Source organism: Molothrus ater, chromosome 36, assembly GCF_012460135.2.
Source record: "Molothrus ater isolate BHLD 08-10-18 breed brown headed cowbird chromosome 36, BPBGC_Mater_1.1, whole genome shotgun sequence".
In the NCBI taxonomy this organism is placed as follows: Eukaryota; Metazoa; Chordata; class Aves; order Passeriformes; family Icteridae; genus Molothrus; species Molothrus ater.
In genome coordinates, this window is record NC_071663.1 from 90,755 (window position 1) to 104,357 (window position 13,603).

General features: G+C 59.7%; 2 protein-coding genes across 2 annotated transcripts in view; both read right to left on the minus strand.

Moving 5' to 3' along the window:
* The window catches only part of LOC118697417 (eukaryotic translation initiation factor 3 subunit G-like), a 9,319-nt gene extending 937 nt beyond the window's left edge, over positions 1-8,382 (minus strand). Inside the window, exons 1-10 of the mRNA XM_054518121.1 lie at positions 8,348-8,382; positions 7,625-7,674; positions 7,050-7,142; positions 6,613-6,701; positions 5,536-5,595; positions 4,786-4,890; positions 2,866-3,055; positions 1,702-1,809; positions 883-1,019; positions 153-291 (exon numbers count right to left, since the gene is read on the minus strand). Of these exons, the coding sequence (XP_054374096.1) occupies positions 153-291; positions 883-1,019; positions 1,702-1,809; positions 2,866-3,055; positions 4,786-4,890; positions 5,536-5,595; positions 6,613-6,701; positions 7,050-7,142; positions 7,625-7,674; positions 8,348-8,367 (991 nt within the window). The 5' untranslated portion in view covers positions 8,368-8,382. The remainder of the gene's footprint in view (positions 1-152; positions 292-882; positions 1,020-1,701; positions 1,810-2,865; positions 3,056-4,785; positions 4,891-5,535; positions 5,596-6,612; positions 6,702-7,049; positions 7,143-7,624; positions 7,675-8,347) is intronic.
* Positions 8,383-9,328: 946 nt separating this feature from the next.
* The window catches only part of LOC118697434 (DNA (cytosine-5)-methyltransferase 1-like), a 30,945-nt gene continuing 26,670 nt past the window's right edge, over positions 9,329-13,603 (minus strand). The window contains exons 30-34 of the mRNA XM_036400057.2: positions 13,248-13,443; positions 12,118-12,281; positions 11,024-11,140; positions 10,106-10,196; positions 9,329-9,413 (exon numbers count right to left, since the gene is read on the minus strand). Of these exons, the coding sequence (XP_036255950.1) occupies positions 9,358-9,413; positions 10,106-10,196; positions 11,024-11,140; positions 12,118-12,281; positions 13,248-13,443 (624 nt within the window). The 3' untranslated portion in view covers positions 9,329-9,357. The remainder of the gene's footprint in view (positions 9,414-10,105; positions 10,197-11,023; positions 11,141-12,117; positions 12,282-13,247; positions 13,444-13,603) is intronic.

Sequence of the window (13,603 nt, forward strand, 5' to 3'; positions counted from 1 at the left end):
TGTCCCCAGGTGTCCCAGGTGTACCCACTTGGCCCAATCCACGCTGAGGATCAGGTGGTGTGACCCCCCCAGATGAATGCCCAGCTGTCCCCAGGTGTGTCCCCAGGTGTCCCCCCAGGTGTCCCCAGGTGTGTCCCCAGGTGTGTCCCCAGCTGTCCCCAGGTGTGTCCCCAGGTGTACCCACTTGGCCCACTCCACGTTCAGGATCAGGTGGTCGTAGCCGAAGCCGGACACGCCCGCGATGGCTCTGGCCGCGTCCTCGCGCCGGTGGAAGCTGATGAAGGCGAAGCCCTGGGGGACACACCTGGCTCAGCACAGCTGGCTCAGCACACCTGGCTCAGCACAGCTGGGCACACCTGTCTCGGCACAGCTGGCTCAGCACACCTGGCTCAGCACAGCTGGCTCGGCACACCTGGCTCGGCACAGCTGGCTCGGCACAGCTGGCTCAGCACAGCTGGCTCAGCACACCTGGCTCAGCACAGCTCGGCACACCTGGCTCAGCACAGCTCGGCACACCTGGCTCAGCACAGCTGGCTCAGCACACCTGGCTCGGCACACCTGGCTCGGCACACCTGGCTCAGCACAGCTGGCTCAGCACACCTGGCTCAGCACAGCTGGCTCGGCACACCTGGCTCGGCACACCTGGGCACAGCTGGCTCAGCACACCTGGCTCAGCACACCTGGCTCGGCACACCTGGCTCGGAACAGCTGGCTCAGCACACCTGGCTCAGCACACCTGGCTCGGCACAGCTGGCTCGGCACAGCTGGCTCAGCACAGGTGGCTCAGCACACCTGGCTCAGCACACCTGGCTCGGCACACCTGGCTGGGCACAGCTGGGCACAGCTGGGCGGGGCTGCCCCGCCCCAGGTGACGGTGCCCACCTTGGACTGGCCCGTGGTCTTGTCCTTGGCCAGGTAGATGCGGGAGATGGAGCCGAAGGGGCGGAACAGCTCCTGCAGGTCGGTCTCGCGCGTGTCCTCCGACAGGTTGGTGACGCGGATGGTGGCGTTGTCATCGGCTGGGGACAGGTGAGGCAGGGCCTCAGGTGAGCCCCAGGGGCCCTCCCAGGGGCCACAGGAGTGGGGTTTGTCCCCTCAGGTGTGCCCAAAAGCTCCCCCGGTACCCCCAGGTGTGTCCCAGGTGTCCCCAGGTGTGTCCCAGGTACCCCCAGGTGTGTCCCAGCTGTCCCCAGGTGGATCCCAGGTGCCCCCAGGTGGATCCCAGGTGTCCCCAGCTGTGTCCCAGGTATCCCCAGGTGTGTCCCAGGTACCCCCAGGTGTGTCCCAGGTATCCCCAGAGCCCCCCAGGTGTGTCCCAGGTACCCCCAGGTGTGTCCCAGCTGTCCCCAGGTGGATCCCAGCTGTCCCCAGGTGTGGTTTTTCTCCCCCAGGTGCATCCCAGCTGTCCCCAGAGCCCCCAGGTACCCCCAGAACCCCCCAGGTGCCCCCAGGTGTACCCAGGTGTGGTTTTAACCCCCCCAGGTGTGTTTTTCTCCCCTCCCAAGTGTACCCAGGTGCCCCCCAGGTGTGTGTTCCTGCCCCCCCCATGTGTCCCCAGGTGTGTTCCCCTGCCCCCCAGGTGTCCCCAGGTGTGTTTTTCTCTCCCCCCCCCCCCCAGGTGTGTTTTCCTGCCCCCCAGGTCTGTCCCAGGTGTCCCCAGGTGTGTTTTCGTCCCCCCCAGGTGTCCCCAGGTGTCCCCACCTCTGCGGTTGGGCTGCATGGACTCCCCGCGCCGGCTGGCGCCGTCCCTCAGGCTGGGCGGGACGTACTTGCCCGTCTTGCTCACCTGGGCGGCCACCGGCTCCGGCTCTGCAGGGGGGACAGGTAAGGGGACAGTGGGGACAGGTGGGGACAGGTGAGGGACAGGTGGGGACAGGTAAAGGGACAGGTAAAGGGACAGGTGGGGACAGGTAAAGGGACAGGTAAAGGGACAGGTAAAGGGACAGGTAAAGGGACAGGTGAGACAGGTAAAGGGACAGGTGAGGGACAGGTAAAGGGACAGGTGAAGGGACAGGTGGGGGACAGTGGGGACAGGTGAGGGACAGGTAAAGGGACAGGTGGGGACAGGTAAAGGGACAGGTGAGGGACAGGTGGGACAGGTGAGGACAGTTAAAGGGACAGGTGGGGACAGGTGGGGACAGGTAAAGGGACAGGTGGGGACAGGTAAAGGGACAGGTAAAGGGACAGGTGGGGACAGGTGAGGGACAGGTGAGGGACAGGTGGGACAGGTAAAGGGACAGGTAAAGGGACAGGTGGGGACAGGTAAAGGGACAAGTGGGGGACAGTGGGGACAGGTGAGGGACAGGTAAAGGGACAGGTGAGGAACAGGTGAGGAACAATCCCAGCTGCTCCTTCTGCACGGGGCCACCACCACAACGGGGCCACCACGGTGACCTTGGGGCCACCACAAGGGTACAAAAATGGCAGAAATGGGGGAAAAATTCCCAAAAATCGTGGGATTTGGGATTTGGGATGTGGGGTCCAACCTTCTGGAAGTTTCTTCTGACCCATGGAGAGCCCCAGCAGATCCTTCTGCACGGGGCCACCACAACCACGATGGGGCCACCACAACGGGGCCACCACGGTGACCTCTGGGGCTACGTAACCTCACAAAAATGGGGAAAAATGGGGGAAAAATTCCCCAAATTCCCAAAAAACGTGGGATTTGGGATCTGGAGTCCAACCTCCTGGAAGTTTCTTCTCACCCATGGAGAGCCCCAGCAGATCCTTCTGCACGGGGCCACCACAACGGGGCCACCACAGTGACCTCTGGGGCTACGTAACCTCACAAAAATGGGAAAAAACCAGGGAAAATCCCCAAAATTCCCCCAAAAACCCCAGAATTTGGGATTTTTGGGGTCCCACCTCCGGGCAGCTTCTCCTTCTCGCCCGTGGACAGCCCCAGCTGCTCGGCCAGCTCCTTCTGCATGGGCCCCAGCGTGTCCTTGTAGGGGCAGCGCGTGGTCCAGTGGTCGCCCTTGCAGATGCGGCACGAGACGATCTTCTGGCCCTTGAGCTTGTTCATGGGGTCCTCCTCCTCCTGGCAGTTCAGGTCCTGCATGGGGACACACCTGAGCGCACCTGGGGACACCTGGGGACAGCTGGGGACAGCTGGGGACACGTAGGACACAGCTGAGATAGACCTGGGGACACCTGGGGACACACGTGGGTATGGGGCACACCTAGAGATGCTCATGGGGCACACCTAGAGATGCTCATGGGGTCCTCCTCCTCCTGGCAGTTCAGGTCCTGCATGGGGACACACCTGAGTGCACCTGGGGACACCTGGGGACAGCTGGGGACAGCTGGGGACACGTAGGACACAGCTGAGATAGACCTGGGGACACCTGGGGACACACGTGGGTATGGGGCACACCTAGAGATGTTCATGGGGTCCTCCTCCTCCTGGCAGTTCAGGTCCTGCATGGGGACACACCTGAGCGCACCTGGGGACAGCTGGGGACACCTAGGGACATGTGGGGACACCTGGACACAGCTCAGATACACCTGGGGACACACGTGGGTTTGGGGCACACCTAGAGATGTTCATGGGGCACACCTAGAGATGTTCATGGGGTTCTTCTCCTCCTGGCAGTTCAGGTCCTGCATGGGGACACACCTGAGCGCACCTGGGGACACCTGGGGACAGCTGGGGACAGCTACGGACACCTGGGGACAGCTGGGGACACCTGGGGATGCACGTGGCCATGGGGCACACCTAGAGATGTTCATGGGGTCCTCCTCCTCCTGGCAGTTCAGGTCCTGCATGGGGACACACCTGAGATAGACCTGAGATAGACCTGGGGACAGCTGGAGACAGCTACGGACACCTGGGGACAGCTATGGACACCTGGGTACAGCTGGGGACACCTGGGGACACACGTGGGTATGGGGCACACCTAGAGATGTTCATGGGGCACACCTAGAGATGCTCATGGGGCACACCTAGAGATGTTCATGGGGTCCTCCTCCTCCTGGCAGTTCAGGTCCTGCATGGGGACACACCTGAGCGCACCTGGGGACACCTGGGGACAGCTGGGGCACACCTGGGGACACCTGAGATACACCTGGGGACACCTGGGGACACCTGGGGACATTTCTGGGGCACACCTGGGGACACTTTTTGGGGTACACCTGGGCACATTTTTGGGGCACACCTGGGGACACCTGAGGACATTTTTGGGGCACACCTGGGGACATTTTTGGGGCACACCTGAGGACATTTCTGGTGCATACCCGGGGACATTTCTGGGGCACACCTGAGGACATTTCTGGGGCACACCTGGGGACCTTTTTTGGGGCACACCTGGGGATGTTTTTTGGGGCACACCTGGGGACACCTGAGGACATTTCTGGGGCACACCTGGGGACACTTTTTGGGGTACACCTGGGCACATTTTTGGGGCACACCTGAGAACATTTCTGGGGCATACCCGGGGACATTTCTGGGGCACACCTGGGGACACCTGAGAACATTTCTGGGGCACACCTGAGGACACTTTTTGGGGCACACCTGGGGACATGTTTTGGGACATTTCTGGGGCACACCTGAGGACATTTCTGGGGCACACCTGGGGACGTTTTTTGGGGCACACCTGGGCACACCTGAGGACGTTTTTTGGGGCACACCTGAGGACATTTCTGGGGCACACCTGGGCACACCTGAGGACATTTCTGGGGCACACCTGGGGACATTTCTGGGGCACACCTGGGCACACATGGGGACACTTTTTGGGGTACACCTGGGCACATTTTTGGGGCACACCTGGGCACACCTGGCCGTACCTCCTTGCTGGTGATGAAGGTCATGAAGACGTCGTCGCTCACGGTCGTCGTGGCCACGTTGGGCCCGGGGGCGTCGAACTCGGAATTCCCAAATTTCTTCCAGTTCTGAGGGGAGGGAAAAACGGGAAAAGGAGCCTGAAAATCCTGGGAAATTCGGGAAATTTGGGATTCCAGCCCCGTTCCCATGGCGACACCTGAACCCTGGTTCCCATTCCCAGGTAAATCCCATTTTTCCCAGGTAAATCCCATTTTTCTCAATCTCATTTTTCCCATTCCCAATCCCATTTTTCCCAGGTCAATCAAATTTTCCCATTTTTCCCAATCCCATTCCCAGGTAAATCCCATTTTTCCTATTGCCAATCCCATTCCCAGGTAAATCCCATTCCCAATCCCATTCCCAATCCCACTTTTCCCATTCCAATCACACTTTTCCCAGTTTCCCAAATCCCATTTTTCCCAATCCCATTTTCCCCATTTCCCAATCCCATTTTTCCCCATTTTCCCCATTCCCAATCCCATTTTCCCCATTCCCAATCCCATTTTAATCCCATTTTTATCCCATTTTTCCCCATTTTCCCATTCCAAATTTGATTTTTCCCATTCCCAATCCCATTTTTCCCATTTTAATCCCATTTTTCATCCCACTTTTCCCATTCCCTATTTAATTTTTCCCATTCCCAATTTAATTTTTCCCATTTTAATCCCATTTTTATCCCATTTTTATCCCATTTTCTCCCATTTTTCCCTCACCTTGCGCCGGGCCACGGCCTTGGAGGCTTTGCGGGTCTCGATCCGGAACGTTCGGATGATCTGGGATGGGAAAAACGTGGGAATGAGGCTGGAAAACCCAAAAAATCCCGAATTTGGGGTCCACAGCTGCCAAATCTGGGAATTCCTGGAGCACTTGATCCCAAAAAGTCAAAATTTGGGAATTCCCGGAGCACCTGAGCCTCAAAAATCCCAAATTTGGGGTCCACAGCTGCCAATTTTGGGAATTCCTGGAATACCTGATCCCAAAAATCCCAAATTTCGGAACTCCTGGAGCACCTGAATCCCTAAAAAGCCAAATTTGGAGTCCAGAGGTGCCAAATTTGCGATTCGGGTGCCAAATTTGGGGTCCAGAGGTGCCAAATTTGGGGCTCAGGTGTCAATTTTAGGGTCCAGAAGTTCCAAATTTGGGATCCAGAGGTGCCAATTCTGGGGTTCAGAGGTGCCAAATTTGAGTTCAGAAGTGCCAATTTTGGAGGCTCAGGTCCCAGATTTGGGGCTCAGGTGTCAATTTTAGGGGTCCAGAAGTTCCAAATTTGGGGTCCAGAGGCGCCAATTTTGGGGGCTCAGGTGCCAAATTTGGGGTCCAGAGGTGCCAATTTTGGGGGCTCAGGTGCCAAATTTGGGGTTCAGAGGTGCCAATTCTGGAGCTCAGGTGCCAAATTTGAGCCAAGAGGTGCCAAAGTTTGGGGTTCAGAAGTGTCAAATTTGGGGCTCAGAGGTGCCAAATTTGAGTTCAGAAGTGCCAAATTTGGGGTCCAGAGGTGCCAAGTTTGGGGCCCAGAGGTGCCAAATTTGGGGCTCAGAGGTGCCAAGTTTGAGGCTCAGGTGCCAATTTTGGGGTCCAGAAGTTCCAAATTTGAGGCTCAGAGGTGCCAAGTTTGAGGCTCAGGTGCCAATTTTGGGGTCCAGAGGTGCCAAGTTTGGGGCCCAGAGGTGCCAAATTTGGGGCTCAGAGGTGCCAAGTTTGAGGCTCAGGTCCCAAATTTGGGGTCCAGAGGTGCCGAATTTGGGGCTCAGGTGCCAATTTTAGGGCTCCGAGGTGCCCCCCGTGCCCACCTTGACCTTGCGCCCGTCCTCCTCCTCGCGGTACTCGGTGATGGTTTTGATGTTGCCATTGACGACCTCCTTGGGGGAGGGGAGGGGACCTGGGGACAGCGACAGGTGAGGCCCAGGTGTCCCCAGGTGTGTCCCCAGGTGTGTCCCCAGGTGTGTCCCTCCCCCCACAGGTGTCCCCAGGTGTGCCCAGTTGCATCCCCAGGTGTGTTTCAGGTGTGTCACTCCCCTCCCCAGGTGTCCCCAGGTGTGTCCCAGCTGTCCTCACATGTCCCCAGGTGTGTCAAGTTTGTCCCAGGTGTGTCACTCCCCCCCAGGTGCCCCCAGCTGTGTCTCCAGGTGTGTCAGGTGTGCCCCAGGTGTGTCCCCACCTGTCCCAGGTGTCCCCAGGTGTCCCCCCAGGTGTCCCCCCAGGCGTCCCCCCAGGTGTCCCCTCTCACCTCCCTTGAGCAGCTCGGCCTCGGCGCTGGAGGGGCCTCCCAGGACCCCGGGCAGGGGCAGATCCTTGAGGAGCTCAGAGGTGATGACCTTGTCTGGGACAGACAGACGGACACCTGCGCTCAGGGAACCCCCAGGGAACCTCACCTGGGCACAGGTGACCCCTCTCACCTGGGCAGGTCACCCCAGCCTTGCCCAGCTCTCTGTCCCCAAGGACACAGGTGACAGCCCTGAGATGTGTCACCTCTGGCAGGTGTGACACCAATGACAGGTACCACAGGTGTGACAGGTGGCACCAATGACAGGTGTCACAGGTGTGACAGGTGTGACAGGTGGCACCAATGACAGGTGTCACAGGTGTGACAGGTGGCACCAATGACAGGTGTCACAGGTGTGACAGGTGGCACAGATGCCACCCCTGACAGGTGCTCCAAGTGCCACGGATGCCACCCCTGATGGTGTCCCAGGTGCCACCCAGACAAGTGTCCCAAGATGTGACAGGTGCCACCGCCCCCAGGTGTCCCAGGTGTGACAGATGTGACAGGTACCACCCCCCATGTGTCCCGGTGTCACTCACCATCCTCTCCTCCCTCCTCCTCCACCTGGTCAGCCCAGCTGGGCTTGTTGCTGCGGGGACACAACGGCCTCAGGTGCTCCGGTGCCACCCGGTGCCACCCTCAGGTGTCCCTGTCCCCTCCTGTCCCACCTGGTGCCACCCCCTGGGTCTCTCCTGTCCCTCCCCACCCCTCCCTTCCCCTCACGGTCACGGCCCCGCCCGAACCCCCCCGGGACCCCAACCGGGACCTCGGGAACCCCAACTGGGCCCGACCAGGCCTCACAGCCGGGACCTCCCGAGCGGGCCCCGCCAGGCCCCGAGCCCGCCGTGACCCCGGTCCCGGTTCCTGTTCCCGGTTCCCAATCTCGTTCCCGGTTCCAGGCCCCAAACCCGGTTCCCGATCTCCGGCCCCGTTCCCGGTTCCCAATCCCGGTCCCGGTCCCCTCACACGGCCACAGGGCTGACGCCGCCGCCGCCGCTCCCGATCCACCTCGGAACCCCATGCTGGCCTCAATCCCGGTTCCCGTTTCCAACCCCGCTCCCGGTTCCCGATCCCAATCCCGGTCCCGCTCTCGGTTCCCGTTCCCTGTCCCCTCACACAACCGCAGGCCCGACGCCGCCGCCGCTCCCGATCCACCTCACAACCCCTCTCCAACCTCAATCCCGGTTCCCGGCCCCAATCCCGGTTTCCGATCCCTGTTCCCATCCCCGGTTCCCGATCCCGGTTCCCGATCCCGCCCTCACTCGTAGTCCCCGGTCGGCATCGCCTCCGCCGCCCTCACGCCGCCACACCGGAAAGGCCGCCCGCCACTTCCGGTCCGTGGGCGTCACTTCCGGCGGGGGGAAGGCGGGAAGCGCCGCGCGGGGCATGGCGGGAAGCGGTTGCTAAGCAACGCCGCCATGGGGATTGCGGCCTACTCGTAGCGCGGCGCAGAGAATTTGTTTTTAATTGTTTATAACTTATAGGCGCGATTTATTTGAAGAAATATTACAACATATAAAAACTACATAAAGTATCGAGTGGCACCTTGTACAAAGCGGCCGCGGGGGGTGGGGTACAATGCGATAAAAACGGGGGAGAGGGGCCGGGCCCTGAAGGGAGGTTGGAGCAGCACAGAGAGCGTGGAGGGAGGGGAATTAAAAAAAAAATTATAAAATAAACAAAAGGCAAAGTGGGGAAATAAAAAAGGCTTTGAAAAGATGGAGAAAAGACAGAAAAAAATGCAGAGAAAGGAAAAAAAAACCGAGGGAAAGGAGGGGGGAAATTGAAAAATGAAAGGGAAAATAAGGGGTTAAAAGAGGAAAAAGGGGGGAAAAGGAAGGGATATAAAGAAGGGGGAAATTATAAAATGAGGGGAGAAAAGAGAAAAAATCGAAAATTAAAGAAGGAAAAGCTGAAAAAAGGGAGAAAAAGGGGGAAAAGCAAAATAAAAGAAGGAAAAAGGAAAAAAGAAAAAAAGGGGGAAAAGAAAAAAGGGAAAAAAGAAAAAAGAGGGAAAGAAAAGAATGAAAAAGAGAAATAAAAGAAGGTAAAGGGAAAAAAAGAAGAAAAGGGGGGGGAAATAAAAGAAAAAGAAAGACAAAATAAGGAAAAGGGAAAAAAGAAAAAAAAGGGGAAAAAAGATGAATAAAAAGGAAAATAAAATTTAAAAAAGGCAGAAAAGGTCAATTAAAGGCGAGGCTGAGGCGCCGCAGCCCCGGGTGAGCCCGGCCCCCCCCACCCCTCCCCCTCCCCCCCAGGCTCCGCTCCCGGCTCAGGCGGCGCCGGACGGGGACGGGACCGGGACAGCGGCAGCGGCAGCCAGGGGACCTGCGGGACAATGGGACAGTGAGGGGACAATGGGGACAGTGAGGGGACAATGGGGACAGTGAGGGGACAATGGGGACAATGGGGACCTGCGGGACAATGGGACAGTGAGGGGACAATGGGGACAGTGAGGGACAGTGAGGGGATAATGGGGACCTGCGGGACAATGGGGACAGTGAGGGGACAGTGAGGGGACAATGGGGACCTGCGGGACAATGGGACAGTGAGGGGACAGTGAGGGGACAATGGGGACAGTGAGGGGACAGTGAGGGGACAATGGGGACAGCCAGGGGACCTGCGGGACAATGGGACAGTGAGGGGACAGTGGGGACAGGGAGGGGCCCTGCAGGGAGCTGGCATAGTGACAGGGAGGGGACACCGTGAGCACCTGTGAGACAACAGGGCGTGACAGGGTGGGGACACCATGGGGACACCGTGGGGACCTGTGGGATAATGGGGCGGTGACAGGGAGGGGACAGAGGGGACATGGAATGGTGACACCACGGGGTCACTGTGGGGACACTGCAGGGACCTGCGGGGTAACGGGGGCGGTGACAGGGAGGGGACAGGGAGGGGACACCTTGGGGACACCTTGGGGAAACCATGGGGACACCTTGGGGACACTGTGGGGACACTGTGGGGACACCACGGGGACACTTTGGGGACGCCATGGGGACACCGTGGGGGTCACTCACCGGCCGTGTCCTGGCGCAGCTTGGCCACAACGCAGGCCTTGATCTCCAGCCCGATGGCCTTGGCCAGGGGAGGGGGCACCGCGTTACCAACCTGGGGACAGACGGACAGACAGGCATGGGACAGGGACAGAGGGACAGGGGACAGACAGACGGACAGACAGACGTGGGACAGGGGAGGGGGCACCGTGTTACCAACCTGGGGACAGACGGACAGACAGGCATGGGACAGGGACAGAGGGACAGGGGACAGACAGACGGACAGACAGACGTGGGACAGGGGAGGGGGCACCGTGTTACCAACCTGGGGACAGACGGACAGACAGGCATGGGACAGGGACAGAGGGACAGGGGACAGACAGACAGACAGACAGACATGGGACAGGGGAGGGGGCACCGTGTTACCAACCTGGGGACAGACGGACAGACAGACATGGGACAGGGACAGAGGGACAGGGGACAGACGGACAGGGGACAGAGGGACAGGGACATGGGATGGGGGACAGGGGGACAGAGGGACAGGGGACAAAAGGATGATGGGACAAAGGGACAACGGACAATGGGGACAATGGACAGTGGGACAAGGGACAGTGGGACAAGGGGACATGGGGGTGGTGACACTGCAGGGACAAAGGGACAATGGACAAGGGGACAAGAGACAAACGGACAATGGACAAAGGGACAAGAGAACAGTGGGACAATGGACAAGGGGACAAAGGGACAATGGGCATAGGACAAGAGGACAGTGGGACGAGAGGACATGGGGGTGGTGACACTGCAGGGACAAAGGGACAATGGACAATGGGACAAGAGAACAGTGGGACAATGGACAAGGGGACAAAGGGACAAAGAGAAAATGGACAAAGGACAAGGGGACAAAGGGACAATGCGGACACGGGGACAGCAGCTGGTGGCACGCACCTGTCTGTGCTTGTCCAGGATGTTGCCGAAGAGCCGGAAGGTGTCGGGGAAGCCCTGGGAGCGCGCGCACTCCCGCACGCTGACCACGCGGTGCTGCTCGGGGTGCAGCACCCGGCCCTGCCACGGACACCAGAGAACGTCACACCCAATGTGGGGGACACCAGAGAACATCACACCCAGCGTGGGGGGCACCAGAGAACGTCAGATCCAACTGGGGACCACCAGAGAACGTCACACCCAATGTGGAGACCACCAGAGAACGTCACACCCAATGTGGAGACCACCAGAGAACGTCACACCCAACGTGGGGGACACCAGAGAACGTCAGATCCAACTGGGGACCACCAGAGAACGTCACACCCAACGTGGTGGACATTGGTGACCATCACACCCAGCGTGGGGGACATTGATGACCATCATACCTAATGTGGTGACCACCAGAGAACATCACACCCAGCGTGGGGGACACCAGAGAACATCACACCCAGCGTGGGGGACACCACAGACCATCAAATCCAACATGGTGACCACCAGAGAACATCACACCCAACGTGGTGGACATTGGTGACCATCACACCCAACATGGGGACCACCACAGACCATCAGATCCAACATGGTGGACACTGGAGACCATCACACCCAACGTGGGGGCCACCACAGACCATCAGATCCAACGTGGTGGCCACTGGAGACCATCACACCCAACCACTGGGACATGGTGGCCACTGAACACCACCAACCCCACCCAACTGTTGGGACAATGACCATTAGCCACCATCAAGGGTTGGGACATGGTGGCCATCGGACACCACCAAGCAACCCACCCAACTGTTGGGACAACGATGACCATTGGCAACCTTCAAGGGTTGGACATTGGTCACCACCACCAACCCCACCCAAGAGCTGGGACAACGATGACCACTGGACACCACCACCAAGCAACCCACCCAACTGTTGCGCCAATGACCATTGGCCACCATCAAGGGTTGGGACATGGTGGCCACTGGAGACCATCACACCCAACCACTGGGCCAACGATGACCATGGACACCCCCACGAGGCCCCGCCGCCGGTGGTGCCCGCGGTGTCCCCACCTGCTTGCCCATGGGCTCGGGGTTGGTGACGGTGGTGCTGAAGAAGCCGTCCCACTCGAGGCGCCCGTAGAGCCCGGCCCAGTGGTTGTGGCGGTTGCCGGTGTGCGGGAGGCACCATGGGATGAGCGTGTTGAACTGCCGGTCGGCCGGGTCGCACGGCTTCCCTGGGAGACACCGAGAAACCCAACCGTGGGACAACCCAGCACGGGCCACCAGCAGGGGCTGGGACGGGGCGGCCGCTGGACACCACCACCAAGCCCACCCAAGGGCTGGGACAGCGATGACCACTGGGAACCTCCAAGTGTTGGACACTGGACACCACCACCAAGCCCACCCAAGGGCTGGGACAGCGACGACCACTGGGAACCTTCAAGGGTTGGACATTGGACACCACCAACCCCACCCAACTGTTGAAACAACGATGACCACTGGGAACCTTCAAGGGTTGGACACTGGACACCACCACCAAGCCCACCCAACTGTTGGAACAACCATCATTGGCCACCATCAAGGGTTGGGACATGGCGGCCGCTGGACACCACCACCAAGCCCACCCAAGGGCTGGGACAGCGATGACCATTGGCCACCATCAAGGGTTGGGACATGGTGGCCACTGGAGACCACCAAACCCAACCAATGGGACATGGCGGCCATTGGTCGCCACCACCAAGCCCACCCAAGGGCTGGGACAGCGATGGCCACTGGGAACCTTCAAGGGTTGGACACTGGACACCACCACCAAGCCCACCCAAGGGCTGGGACAGCGATGACCACTGGGAACCTTCAAGGGTTGGACATTGGTGACCACCACCAAGCCCACCCAAGGGCTGGGACAATGATGACCACTGGGAACCTTCAAGGGTTGGGACATGGTGGCCACTGGAGACCACCAAACCCAACCAATGGGACATGGCGGCCATTGGACACCACCACCAAGCCCACCCCACTGTTGGGACAACGATGACCACTGGTCATCCCCACCAACCCCACCCAAGGGCTGGGCCAATGACGATTGGGAACCTTCAAGGCTTGGACATCGCTCACCCCCACCAACCAAAAAAACCCAAAATTTGGGGAAAAAGACCCCTCCGGCCCAGGTGAGGACGTGATTACGGAGTCCCACCACGCACCTTCGGCGCAGGAGCAGACGCCGCGCAGGGCGCCGGAGCTGCTGCGGCCGTTCTTGCGCTCGTGGTGGGTGTAGCGCAGCTTCCTGGTGCTGGTGCCGTCCGAGAGCCGCACCTCGATGTTGGGCAGGTCCCGCCAGTCGGAGCCGGGCGCCAGCGGGATGTGCCGCATCCGCGCCGCCACCAGCGCGCTCATGTCCTGCCGTGGGGGACGGTGGGCATCAGTGGGGGACGGTGGGCATCAATGGGGGACGCTGGGCACCATTAGGGGATGGTGGGCATCAATGGGGGACGTTGGGCATCATTGGGGGATGTTGGGCACCATTGGGGGATGTTGGGCATCATTGGGGGACGCTGGG